Source organism: Stegastes partitus, unplaced genomic scaffold, assembly GCF_000690725.1.
Source record: "Stegastes partitus isolate 25-593 unplaced genomic scaffold, Stegastes_partitus-1.0.2 Scaffold771, whole genome shotgun sequence".
Taxonomy (NCBI): Eukaryota; Metazoa; Chordata; class Actinopteri; family Pomacentridae; genus Stegastes; species Stegastes partitus.
In genome coordinates, this window is record NW_007578502.1 from 54280 (window position 1) to 68848 (window position 14569).

The window sequence follows — 14569 nt, forward strand, 5'->3', positions numbered from 1 at the left end:
AGAAATCAGCCTTCTTTTGTGCTGGTTTTTCAAAGCAGTGCTGGATTGGGCCTTCCTCACCTCGATGGCCACCATGGCGCAGGTACTAGTGTTATCCATCTTGATGGGACTATGTTGTACTGCATTGTGCACAGTACTGTGTATGACTTTCTATTTTATTTGTGGGAACATAGAGCATGAACAATGATCCAGCAGGATTAGAACATGGAACAGCGTGAGACTGGCAGAATGCTGAACGTTTCAGATACTTGGGAGAAATTATATAAAATGTAATAATCATGTAAGAAATACTTGTAATTAGTAATAATGATTTTGTCTTTCAGTCAAACGATGCTCAGAGCATGACTGCAAATAAAACTAAGGTGTGACTTATTGTTGTTAAACGCTGACCTGTACACAGATTCATCAGACTGACTCGACCAGTCATGTCCCTCCACCTCCTTCCCCATAGACTGGATGACAAAGATGGACGTCATCCCCTGGTTTCTGAGCAACTGAAGACAGGATTTGGCTACCTCCTGGTTGACATCTTGGATTTTTGGGAGTGGTGGGTGAACTGACCTAAAGTGTCGATGTATGGATACCAACATTCGTTTGGTATTGACTAATACTTGCATGATGAGATCAATACTAAAGTTTCAGTTTGTCTTCTCTGCGTTCAGAACACAGCTCCCGTTACATCCAGAGGCTGAGAAAACACTCTGCCCCGAAACATGAACCTGGCTGGACAACCATTTGTGTTATCTGTCAAAGGAACATCAGTATTCTGTATTTAGGCGACATGCAGATGGGTTATAGTTAATTATTTTGTAATTTCACATCGATTCCCCAAGAGCTATGGGTATCACAGGGAGTCCTGCTGAAATGACTGTAAAGGACCTCCAGCCTCTCTGTGGTTGGAGATGAAGATAAGCAACAGTTTGCAGTATCGCCAACCCTTAGAGAGCCAGAGACGAAAATAAGGCTGAAAGAGGGCGGAGCCGGAGAGCAGTGATTGGTCAGACTGAGAGCCGAGGACGCTCTGGCCGCCCACAGTTACCGGCTGCTGTGTGACAAGGCTGGTCTCCAGAAGTGGAGCTGAACTCTGAGTTAAATTATCTGGACGATGTTCCATCTACAGCAGTGCCCTGCGTTCCTGCAGCTGAAGCTGCTGTAGGTTACCATCAGACTGGAGCCTCTGATGGAGAAACAGGATCATGTTTAAAGCTGTTCTGTAAACATACATTTCTTACATTTCTTGACTAGTTAACGCTGATGCTACATCAGGTTGGTCAGCGTTATCAATGAGCTTCCTGTTGTCTGTAACTAGTTCTCTGTAGGTCACAGCTGATCAATCAGAACGGATCGATAACGTGATTACAGGCTGTGAACTGCTGCCGTCTCGCTTTGTTAATGATCCACAGAAACTAAACTAAGCCAACGTTCCTCCACAGAACCCTGTTACTGATGAATCTGTTCCGTCAGTTCTATGAAGCTCAGCTCAGTTCTGTGAGTTCATGTTCTCTGGCTCAGTATCAGACTGGTTTAACAGCTTCTGCTCATCTCACTGAGACAAACATCTGCTGAAATGATTCCTTCTCCTCCAGAAGCAGTGAAGCTGCTGAGGTCTGGTCACCATGACATGAGCATCACACTGGACCTCAGAGCCCAGCCAGTTACTGGTGTTTAATGTCAACCAGTCCAGCAGACTGGTTCTGTCCCACAGTGTTTATCAGATGACTGAGGAGCTCATGTCATCAGAAGGCTGCTTCTTTTCCTTGTTTTCTGTTGCTCTCATCATGATACATTAGAATGAAAACACTCAACCTTATGGCCTTCTGAGGCAGTAAAATGTTCTTTGGCCTCATCCAGGGAAACCAACATTTCCTTCACATTAAAACATCACTTCCTGTTGTCTACAGTCACATCCTGCTGTGTTCACTCATATGTAATGTTCCAGCAGTTGGAATGAAAGAACCTTGTAGATCTTTCTCTCTGTTGGTGTCTTCTCCTTCCAGCCACGACTGGGAACATCTGGCCTGATGTGATCTAAGATCTACAGAGAACATGAACATCCAGCTGAGGTTGTCTGAGGTGAAGAGCCTTCTCTCCTTCTCCATCCCTGTGAGGAAGAGCAGCACTGATGTCCTCCTCATCCATGACAGTGACAACAATCGTGTTGAACTTGGTCACCCATGTGCAAACACAGGAGCAGGAGACAGGCAGGCCAAGTGTTCAAAGGGGATTTATTACACGACAGACTCCACCCAAACCAATACGTAACTGAAGGGAAAACAGAACAGGTTCAAGCCGGCTTCATTCAAAAAGAGGACGAAACTACAAAAACGGTGAGAAACTCAAACTAAGAACAGACAGCAAACACAAGGAATCCTCAGAGGAACAAACTTATAGATAGTCATGGAACTGGGGACTAAACTAAAGGGGCAGGATGGCTCGGGGATGCAGGCTGGACCGGATCAGAGCCAGCAGCAGCTTGGAGACAGGTCGGGGATCAGCAGAGACACAGGGTTGCATAGTTCATGGTCTGGCAGAGTGTGGTGGAATGAGCTGAGCTTTGCTGGAGCACAAGGTGACTGTGGACAGGTGAGCTGGTCCCTGCAGCTGTCTCTAAGAATGTGGTCAAGCAGGTTGAAAGAGCAAAGGATGAGACAGTAGCTGAACTTGGGCAGATGTCTGAGCTCTATGTCTGGCAAACAGCGGCCACTGCTCACGGCCTGGCTGAAGCATGGCGGTAGCAGCATCGTGCCATGGGGGACACGTCTCAGTGGCAGAAGGATGAATACAGCCAAAGACAGACAAGTCCTTGAGAAAGCCTTGCTCCAGAAGATCTGACACATCAGTCCATCTGTCACCATGACAATGACCTGAAGCAAACATCAAGTGACCTGTGGACAAGTCCAGCTATCCTTGAGTGGCCCAGCAGGCCAGACGTGAAACCCTGTCTGTCTGTGGAGAGACCTGAAGACGGAAAGTGACAGAAGCTTCCCGTCTACTGAGCTTCAGATGATGTGACAGAAAGAAGCAGATAAAAGGCCCAGATCCAGGTGTCCTTACCAGAGAATGCCTAATCCTGTAACTGCTGCCAAACAGGTCTGAACACTTCCGTAAATTACAGATTTCAGTTTAGATTTTTGATAAATTTGCAAAAATGTCTGAAACACGTTTTCACTGTCATCATGTGTTACTGAGTGCAACCTGATGGAGAAACAAGTCGTATCCACTTCAAATGAAGTCTGCAATGTATCAAAGTGGGCAACAAGTGACAAGGTGAGCCAGAAATAAACCCAAACGCCAACAGCCTCTCTACAACGTATGAGGAACATTGCAGATTACACAGTGTTAGAAAACTGCACTGCTTTGTGTAGTCCACTCCCCACATCTGAAACACATGACCCCAGATCATCTAGTCACACTCTGAAGCCCTGTCTGTTCAGCCCATCCTCAAGTCAGTGGTGTCTGTGGGAAACTCACCTAAGCGGAACTGGAGGAAGTCGGCCTTGCAGGTCTGATGGTGCTGAAGGTGCAAGTCTTCTATCAGCACCACGATAGAGGAGTTGATGTGCTGTGCATTCTGAATCAGCCACTCACAGTTGAGGTTGCTGCTGTAGTTGGAGACCAGGTAACCAGGGGAAGTAAAGTTCTCTCCAGCCGGGTTGTTCAGGACTCCACCACACACTAACAACAGACAGCACAGACATGTTCTCACCCTTTAAACACACAGCACTAATGGAGCAAAACTACAGACACCTTTCATGATGACATCAGAACATTTGACAGCAAACTACACCCTAAATATATCTGAATCAATACCCTGGTAATAAGGAATCAAGCAACACCAAACACGAAGCCCTTATTGCAGCCTTGTTGTATTAGACTGCAGACAGAGCATCCAATGACCTGCCAGGTTGTTGTATGAGACTAAATTGACACTGTAAGCTTATAAAGCTTATAGGCTTCTAAACTCATATTCACTGTGATTTTTCCATCCTTTGGGAACAAAATATGACTTAAGCAGGCTAACGCAGGATTGACACCATCCGCAGTTCCTCAGATGGCCACTTGGTGCTGGCTCCCAACGAGACTCAGTCCCCATGGATCCCATTTTAAAATGCCCAACTTCACCCTCCCATTTAAACTGTGCTACTGATGGGAAGTTCACGGGGAAGTGTTGTAAAAAATGTCCACTTAACCAAATAAGAAATCTGCAGCCAGTGACGATTTTAGTTTTATGTGTCATCATGGCAAAAGCTTCCACACGCCTACGATAGCAGGATCTACTAAGAAAGGCGTTTTTAAGTGCTTTGACAGGTGTGTAGTTGGAATCAGAATGAAGGTGGAGTTTAAAGATGGGAGCAGTCTGACCCATGAGCACCATGCACTATGCAGTGTCAATGAAAACAGATTCCTTCTAAAAGTCTTCATGCAGGGTTTCAGTCCCAGACCTTCAGCAGGGAATAGGCATTATCTGCCCAGTGAAGGTCTAGGACCAACTCGCTGCATTAATGGACTATATTAAATGTGTTTTTTCTAAGTTGTAAGAGCTAAGACAGTGTTTCCAGAACATTAGGCCCACTTGATCTGCTCAGAGCTCAATCACAATAGAGCTTCTGGCGATACTTCCTGTTTCAGAACATGCTAAAGCCATCACTGATTGAATGAAAACTCAAATAAAGCTATGCTCGTCTCTCCTCAGCTTCTAAGTTAGGACAGTTTATTATCAGGCGTAACACTGAAACCCAGCTGCTAACATCGTCACTACAGACTCCTCCATAGCTGGTCCATGTGCTGAGCCAAGCCCCACATGTGGTGAAATCTGAAACTGCCTGAGGAAAAATCTGCACAAACAACATGAAACGTACTTGGCAGAATGATATGATTACAGCCTTTTATCTCCCTGCCTATGATCAGATATAATTAAATATCTTCACAGCTTTGAGGCCAAAATCAACCCTAAGGATAACACCTGTAGAGGAACTTTGACACACAACACGGTTCGTGGTTGCCCTCGTGACCCTAACCCACAGTCACATTTTAAAAGCTCTGGCAAAAATTACCATTTGTACTTTTGCCTAATCAAAACTCAAAAAAGTAAAATTCTGCCTATAACAATGAGTCACTGATGTCATTGAACGTGTTCTAAAAACTCTCAGCTAAGCCCAACCCATTTAACGAGGACTCGGTGGCCTCTTCATTGACTGGTTCCTGCTCTGAAAGCTTTGAATAACGGCAGCGAGTTGTGTTTTAATACCAGTACCACGTCTGGTGCCGACACAAGGTCCTCCTGGTGTCAGGGCGGTAAGAACTTACCACATGGATGTGATGGTTGTACAAACACTGAACTGTAGGTCACAGCTGAGGGAGCGTCTAACCTGCAGGCTCGTCGGAGGAGTACGAAGCCATGAAGCCACCACTGGACACAGCAGCGTCTGTGTGGAACACGATAGCCATGGTGTTGCCAGAGGAGCGCACCTGAGTACCTGCTGGTACTGAACCACAAAATTTGTGCAGACGAGGGGCATCAGCTGCCAGCCCATTTCGCACCTGGAAGAGAGGAATTCTGCTCATAGTATGGTTGGACTTGAATAGGCTAAACTTAGCAGACTGTCTTGAAGTAGACTGTTGATCCATTTCATCCATCACTAACCCACTCACAGAGCTCCTAACAACATTTTAATACTTAGCAGAGCCTCAACCCTTCCAGGTTGGGTCCATGGATTCAAGCTGTCGACCCCACCTGCTGCCTCAGCAGAAAGTGAGATTCATCAGACCAGGCCACATTTTCTCTGTCTGTACCTGTGAAGTCTGGGCGAGCCTGTGGCCACTGCAGCGTTAGATCTGTGTTCTTGACAGGAAAGGAACCCAACATAGTCTTCTGCTGTTGGTGCCACATTCTGAGATGCTTTTCTGTTCACCAAAGTAAGTGTGGTTATCTAGTTTCACAAAGCCTTTCTGTCAGCTCTGACAGGTGTCGCCTCTCTTCAGCAGCAGTTCCAACTGCAAGTACCTGAATACTTCTGCTTTTGAGTACACATTCTGAGCAGTTACAAAAATACCCAGACCAGCACATCTGGCACCGACAGTCATTCCACGGTCAGGTCACTGTCGCCACCTTTTCCCCACTATGCTGTCTGCATGGACGGTACAAGGGGCTGTCCACTAATTGTAAGGTTGGCGGTTCAATCCCCAGCCCCTCCCATGCTTATATGTCCTTGGGCAAGACGCTGAAGCCCAAGTTGTTCCTGATGGCAGGCGAGCACCTAGCAGCTCTGCCACCATCAGTGTGTGAGTGAGTGTGAATGGGTTAAACCTGGCCAAGGCTAAGAAGGGGCTTTGCAGATGCAGGTCATTTACCACAACACTCATCTTATTTATTTCAAACAGAGACTTAAATACTTCTGTGATGACTTTAAGACAGCCAGTGGGATAACTCACTCAGAGCACTCACCGGGTCTAACTATGCTGACAGTCTTACTTTTAAGACTATTTGCAGTGTTTCTAGACATCTGCTGCAGATTCTTCTGGCGCTATACATGAACATTTCAATTAGTGAGCAAAATGTTAAAAGATAATATGATGACACATAAAGACTCACATCAACGTAGTCATATGCACAGGAAGCATCAGAGTCTTCTAGTCGCAGGTCATCTATGGTGAGCGTAACCCTGCGGCCTGCTGCCACCACCAGCTCCCAGCGACACACCCGGCTGTGTGGGTACAGGTTCGGGTAGTTGGGAGAGGAGATGGTTCCTGAGGGAGCATTCAGCTCACCTCCACAGGCTTCCAGGAGATCAGAAAAACAGAGAAACTCAACATGAGAAACAACATTTTGGAAACAAAACAAAACATTTGTTTTACAACAATGTTCACGAACAAGCCTCACTGGACAACCAGACAGTAAAGCTTCACTCACTGTAGGTCAGTACCCAGCCGTCTCTTTTATTAGGAGGATACTTGAGGCCTCAACAATATCACAGCAATAACATGGCTGTCGCTAAAACAACCAGTGACCTCAGGCTCACATTCCAGGAAAACAAGTTTTCACTTCTTGTCTTCAAGTGAACATTTTCCCCAACGAGGCGGACGGAGAAGAAAAGAGCATTCACACATTAAGGAAACCTGTAGCTCACCCAGGTTTCTCTAAGTCTTCAAAGAGATTTGGAAACGAGAGGAAGAGAGGAAAAAGAGAAGGAGGAATAACTTTGTCATTCTGCATGTAGACTGTCTGAAAAACGTCTTGTTGAAACCAGTGTGACATAAACAAGTTTCCTCCTGGCGGTAAACACAAGCTCAGGCTCTGTGGCTGTTGGTGTATGAATGTGTGTGAACGGGTGAGTGAGAAAACATCGTGAAGCTCTTTGAGTAGCACTGAGGTAGAAAGGCGAGATAAAAGACCACCTACCATTTACAAATGTAAAGGCAGAGACGTGAGGACACTTCTGTGCAATGTGTCTTAATTTCAAATGATTCAGACGTATATGACCTTACAGCCTATCTACAGGATGTAAAGGTCAAATTCATCAATAAATATTCTCCATGTTGGTGACAGCCCAGGTTATTTAGCATTGGTTAGCTTCCTTTGCAGAGAGGGCTGATTCCCGCTGATCAATCACACTCAGAACTGGTGTTCTTTGTACGTCCACGACACAGACAAGAGCAGAGGAGAGAGACAGCCACATAAAATGAAACTCAGACACACATCAGCACCAGATTAAGGATGTTTTAGCTTGGTTAAGTGTGAGTACAGAGACATAAAGTACAGCGGTACCATGAATGCTCATCCTGATTCCAGTGCTAATACTGTTCCAATAATCACTAAAAACTCATCCCTACAACACTGATAAATAGTATGTTGAACAAATGTCCTGAAGACTGTAGCTGGTGCGAGCTGGACAGGCTGAGGCCAACCGTGTCAGGGAATGGGGTTTTTGTGTTTATGTTCTCCTCTAGGCGTCCACCAGAGGGCGTCCTACAGGAACTCTACTCATCTGTGGCTTATTCCCTGCAGGTGTGCTGTCTACACACCTGCACCTCATCTGGCTTGTCACTCCGTGTATAAGAGTCAGTCGGAGCCTGGGTGCTAACCAGCATGGTAACTTCAAGCCTTCCTCCCGAGTTTGTTCTGAGTTCCCGAGTGACTGTCTACCTCCTTCACCAAAGACTCTCCCTGTGTATCTGCTCCACGTTTGTGCATCTCCACAACCAACCTGCACCAAACCCAAATCTTCTCCATGGCTACCTGGACTATCTGCTCACAACCGCTAACACCTCCGCCTTGTTTTCAAACTCATCCCTGCTCTTTCAGTTTTTGCAATAAACTTCATTTTCTTAACTGCACGTCTCCTGAGTGTTGTTCTGCATTTGGGTCAGGCAGCCTTAACTAATCCCTGACAAACTGAGCCTAAACCCTGAACTGAGCCTGAACCCTAACCCAACAGTGACAGGACGAGAACGATGACAGTGGAGGACTTTGATGAACACTGTGGATAAGTTCATAATAGATCTTGACTGGAGCTGTAGTCTAAGCTCTATTATCACCATCACAGTACTTGCATGTTGTCATGTCCGTCAAGTTTCTGTCTTATGTCTGCACATTCTATGTCTTGTCTTTCCTGTTTTATTTTGAAAGCACTAACCGGTTGTCTCTGTCCTACATTTACTTCCTGCACCTGTCTCGTCACACCGGGTCCCTGATGGCCTTCCCTCACCTGTTTCCCATCTCCTCTCATTACCTTGTGTGTCTCGTTGCCAGTTCAGTCTTCGTACCAGCGTTCTTCATAGTCTGCTTTGTTTACGACCTTGCCTCTCGTTGTTTGGATACCTCTACCTGACTGACCTGTGTACCGAATCCTGACCGGCAATAAACCTGCCTGTTCTGACCTGTGAGTTCCTGACATGTGCACTTTATGTATGAATACATTGTAGTTTGGGATCATGCAGTGAACAAACCTGTCCACTAATGTTCTAAAAATCACAGTACCTTCAACGCTGGCTTCAAACAGCAGCTTGAATCCAGCTGCAGTCACGCTGCCGTCACTGACAAACCTGACGTAGGCGAAACTGTCAGATGTGTCCATGGAAAGTGGAAGGTCAGTGCCGCAGTGTCGGATCAGTAGGTTCCCTTCACAAACAGAACAATTAACAATTTCTTAGTCATCCCAATGTCTCACTACTGAACATAAAGAGTGTGTATCTGTGAGACTTCTCTTTCAGAACTAAAGAGGAGTTCTAGAAGGCTGCAGACCAGCACAGGGACTGAACCAGCTCTGGGTTACTGCTGTGGCTCAAATCCAAAATAAGTCTGTGTCAGACTTCAGGACATGTAGAGAGGATTCTAGTTCCTGACTCAACACTATGAGGCTGTTTTCATTCTCTGCCATTTTGAAAAGGCTGAAGAAATGATGTGATTCTGTCCTGAATGTCACTCTGACACAAAGGCTGGACGCTGTGTGTCTTCGATCCAAAGAGCCCACGGCTGTTTTCTTGGTGACTCCTACTGACTACATGTATGGATGTTTTTCAAAATGGCTGAATTATATAGTTTGGTAGAGAATCACTTCTCTGTTTTCTCTCACCTGAGGCATTGTACTCTCTGATCTCCACGTAGTCAGCAGAGCATGATGGGCTGGCCTGGAGGTTGAAGCTCTCATAACTCAGAGTGAGGTAGTGTCCTGTGGGACCCTCCAGGTACCACTCACAGCTGGTGCTATCAGGGTAGTTGGATCCTGGGAAACCAGGACTGTGTATGGAACCGCTCTGGCCTATGTAGGTACCTCCACATGTTGCTGTGAAGAATTGCAGATAGGCACATTTGTCTGGCTTCTTTTTAAATAAAAATAAAATCCTCATAAATACTAAAAGTCTTGTTGCATCTCTGTTAATATAAGTAGAACCAGGAAATCTGTCATCAAATTACATTTGTCCTTGACACACCCAAAACCTGACATGAGAAAAGTGCCTTAAACTGTGTGTGATGACTGCTTTGCTCACCTATTGAGTACTTTGCCTTGAAGCCTTTGTGTGTGACGCTGTTGTCGGTACGAAACCTGAGCCGCATGGAGAAACCTGTTGAACGCTGGGTGGATGGTCGGGTGTTGCCACAGAGCTGGGAAATTAGGTCAGAGTTGGAAGTTGTGCCATCACGCAGCTCCAAGTAGTCGTGTGCACAGCTGAGAGGTACATGAACAAAACAGGAAACAGGTCTTGTTATGGTCCTGATCCGCAGAGCATTGCTAGAAGACGTCAGAATGTGAAAAATCTTTCATATCATTGATGCACAAGTTTACTTCCTTCAGATTTCTCAACAAAAGATTTCCTAAGTGGGTAGGGGCAGGATTCTTTGAGACTATGGCCTCTGTTCAGGTCTCCTGACAGTCACGATCCCACCAACAGTAAAGTTATCACATTCTTAACCTACATCTTTATTTTGTGAGCACACAGACTGAACTTATATCAGAATGAAAGTGTAAATTATTTTCATTGCGTTTATCAATAAATCATGATGTCAAGTATAGCACTCAAACGCACTAAATCTCAGCAGTAATGTAAATATAACGTCAACATAACCAAACAAGGACCTGAAGAGCAAGTGGCAGCTGTACCTGGCTGAGGACTCAATGTAAAAGTCATCCTCAAAGTCCAGTTGGACAGCTTCTCCATTGGGCACAGTGATCACCCAGACACAGTCAATGTTCTGGGGGTAGTTCTGAGGGTAATTAGGTGATGTGATGTATCCTGGAGGATCATTGTCACTCAACTCAATGAAGCCTCCACATGCTGTGGAAACACAGAAAGAATCACTTGTTATCAGACCTTAGCTTTAGTCTTGTCCTGCTAACTTGACCCCAACCCTGATACATTCATCCCTGAAGCTTTCTCACTCTTGGCGTTCTCTCAGTCAGCTGCACGAGCTCGTGTCCTGGATGGTTCTAAATTAACAGCAACAGGCCTTGTTAAGAGTCAATGTGTGGAATTACGTGTTTCTTAATGTGTCTGAGACCATCAGTGGTGCTGTGCAGCGGTGGAGTTAGTCCACAGTGGACAGCCCTGTTTGACTGCTGTTGTAGTCCACAGTCAGGCAGGAAGCTCAACTCAGTGAAGAGAAACCACAGTCCATCATCACTTTAAGACGTGAAGGTCAAAGAACTTTGAATGTATCCTCAAGTGTAGTCACAAAAACCATCAAACATGCTGAAGAACCTGGCTCTGATGAACCAGGAAGCCCAGGAGTTAGTTCTGCTGCAGAGCATCAGTTCATTAGAGTCACCAGCCTCAGAAACTCCAAATTAACAGCATCTCAGATTAGAGCCCACATAAGCTCTTAAGAGTTCAAGTAGCAGACGAATCTCAACATCAGCTGTTCAGAGGAGGCTGCGTGAATCAGACCTTCATGGTGGAACTGCTGCAGAGAAGCCACTACCGAGGATGAACAAGGAGAAGAAGAAGAGAACTGTTTGGGCCAAGAAACACAAGGAACGGACATTAGACCAGTGGAAGTCTGGACTTTGGTCTGATGAGTCCAAATCTGAGATCTTTGGTTCCAGCCACCGTGTCTTTGTGAGACCAGAGAAGGTGAGCGATAGTTTCTGCATGTGTGGTTCCACCGTGAAGCCTGGAGGAGGAGCTGTGATGGTGTGGGGGGCTTTGCTGCTCACACTGTTGGTGATTTATCCACAAGTCAACGCTCCTTAACCAGCATGACTACCACAGCATTCTGCAGCGCCATGCCATCCCATCTGGTTTACTGGGACCATCATTTGTTTCCCAACCAGACAATGAGCCCAACACACCTCCAGGCTCTGTGAGGGCTGCTCAGATGACCTGGCCTCCACAATCAGCCCACCTAAACCCAACAGAGATGGTTTGGGATGAGCTGGACCACAGAGTGAAGGAAAAGCAGCCAGCAGGGCCTCATCACCTCTGGGAAGTCCTTCAAAAGTGTTGGAGACCATCCAGGAGACGAGCTCATGAAGCTGACTGAGAGAATGTCGAGAGTGTGCAAAGCTGTCATCAAAGCAAAAGGGGCGACTTTGAAGAGTCTAAAATATAAAACGTATTCTGATTTCTTTAACACTTTCTTGTTTACTACATAATCCCAAAAGTGTTCTTTCATAGTTTTGATGTCTTCAGTATTAATCTACAATGTAGACAATAATTAAAATAAATAAAAACCAATGAAAGAGAAGCCGTGTCAAAACTTTGACTGGTGCTGTTCACCGTTCATTCCACGATGCCTCATTACAGAAGGCAGGAACCAACTTTACCTTTAGAATAATGTGGCCTTGGAAAGTCATTTATTGTTGATGGTTGAGATTCTGTACGTCACCAACAACGACTGTCATCACTAATGACTGAGCTTCACAAAGCTTCAATCTGCACAACCTAATAACTCAAGTAAACTCCCCCTCTCTATTCACAGTTTCCATCCAACCCGTGGCAACAGACATATGCTAAAACATTTGCATTAAGGGCATCCAGACACCGGGGGCGCCGCTATGGCTCACCTGGTTGAGCTGGTGTCATATGTGTAGGGCTACAGTCCCAATGTGGAGGTCATGAGTTCAAATCCCGCCCATGACCCTTTCCCACATGTCCTCCCCCCATTCTTTTCCCAACTTTCCTGTCTCTCTCTGACTACACTATCCAATAAAGGCACAAAGGCCAAAAAAAATAAAGGCATCCAGATACCGAACATGCACCATTTAGTCGGCCAATGAACAGATTATATGTAGCTGTTAACACTAAACCCTCTTTCATCATGAAACAGTTCAAGTGTTCATTCATGCTGATTCAGTCAATAACTGGACGATATTCTGTCTGGTAGCTACAGCTGGACATGGCAGCCAGTACACCTATCACTTACAATGCAAAATTATTCAGGCTTAATTTTAAACTCCTACTTAAAGCAAAACATGATGTAAAAACTACTGAACTACTAAAGTCTGTATGTTGTGACTGTTTTGACTTACGCTTTTATGTTTGGTTGGTTGCGTTATAATACAACAGTAACGGTAAAAAACGGAATAATTTTCTAACAGCCAGGCTTTCCTATTCAACACCTTCCCTAACCACCAATAACACTGATGATAACATGGGTGTAACTCTGGCACACTGACACAATCATTTATAGCTTCTGCCATGACAGAGAAACAAAAACAAAGAGAGAGTGGTGAATGTACCCTGACTGTGGGCTTCAAATGTCAGCTTAAAGCCACTGGCCTCATCCCTGGCATCAGTTACAAAGTGAATAAAAAGATGGTTGTCAGTAGTCTGGAGGGGGGACGGAGGACTGGAACCACAGATGCGCTGCCCCAGTGGTGGAGATGACCCATCCGGACCATTCCTGAGCTGTGGAGACAGCAGCGATCGAATACCAACTGTGATTAATGAAACATTTACCAAGTGTTTAGTGGGACAGACAGAAGCAAAACCTAAAAATAAAATAACATCATTGTACCTTTGACATAACCTACTGTAGGTGTTCCCCACTTTTAGGGAAACATCTTAGAAACCCCTTTGTAATGTCACGACGAGCTGAGCCCTCGATACGGGTACTTTGGATGTCAATGTCTGAATGAACTCAGCTCAACCAGGACAAAACTTAATCACAGGTTAAACAACTCAGAGAAATGGTAAAATTACATTCCTTTGGATCTACCTTGGTTTAGTCTTTGAGATCAGAACTTTAAGGATCATGTAGGGCTTGTCTCAAAATGTGCCTTTCATCACTTTGAAAACACCAGCGGAGAGCGACCATGTCTCTGTGAGGGACACCAGCAGGCTGGCAGCTGTTATGGGATGTCCTGCTATCTGGGCTACCCAAAATGCTACTAATCAGATTCAGAACCACTCAAGGGCTACTAGAACCGGAAGAAGAAAACATCTTTCACAGACATTAGCTGCTTGGTCAGTTTCTGTATTGATTTTGAAATACTTTTACTTGTTTCTAAGCTACTTCAGCATCTGGAGCGGACATCAACGTCTCACATGCTTCTAGTGTACGAGCCAGGACAGCCTCGCAGGTCATCGGCATTAACCTACTGGCTGTTCCAACGTGCACAATTAAAACCTGTGGTGACACAGTTTGTAGTTTTTATGCTTCAAGTCACTGGAACAGTCGACATGAGAAGCTGAGAGCAGCTGGAAATGTGGAAAACTTACATGTAAACCTGCATCTTAGGCCAGGATTTTTGTAAGTGTAGTTTAGACAATTCACTTGTATTATTTTATTCCCTATTTTAAAATTTTATCTATGTTGCTAAATTTTTTCCTATTTTAATTTTCTTTACGTTTCATCATTAGGTTCAAGGTTCAAAAATCTTTAATATCTCCGTGGGGAAGTGTTTGTGCAGCCAGCAATGAGACAGTCACTGCCACAATCACACAGGCAACAACAACAACAAACAACAGAGAAAAGACAAGATTGGTCACTTGTTTAACAGGGAAAGAGCAGCAGGGACAAAAGAACATTTATATCTATTGGTCCTGCACTTTGGCAGAACATACCTGCGCCCCAGCAGAAGTCATTGGAACCAGTGGGCCACAGGATGGCTCTGGTCTGTGGTGATTAAAC

General features: G+C 45.2%; 1 protein-coding gene across 1 annotated transcript in view; it reads right to left on the minus strand.

Annotated features, from left to right (window-relative positions):
- The window catches only part of cubn (cubilin (intrinsic factor-cobalamin receptor)), an 88336-nt gene that overhangs the window by 21789 nt on the left and 51978 nt on the right, over positions 1-14569 (minus strand). The window contains exons 42-49 of the mRNA XM_008291943.1: positions 13176-13373; positions 10599-10773; positions 9988-10166; positions 9573-9782; positions 8978-9118; positions 6593-6777; positions 5370-5541; positions 3472-3675 (exon numbers count right to left, since the gene is read on the minus strand). Coding sequence (XP_008290165.1) covers positions 3472-3675; positions 5370-5541; positions 6593-6777; positions 8978-9118; positions 9573-9782; positions 9988-10166; positions 10599-10773; positions 13176-13373 — 1464 coding nt within the window. The remainder of the gene's footprint in view (positions 1-3471; positions 3676-5369; positions 5542-6592; positions 6778-8977; positions 9119-9572; positions 9783-9987; positions 10167-10598; positions 10774-13175; positions 13374-14569) is intronic.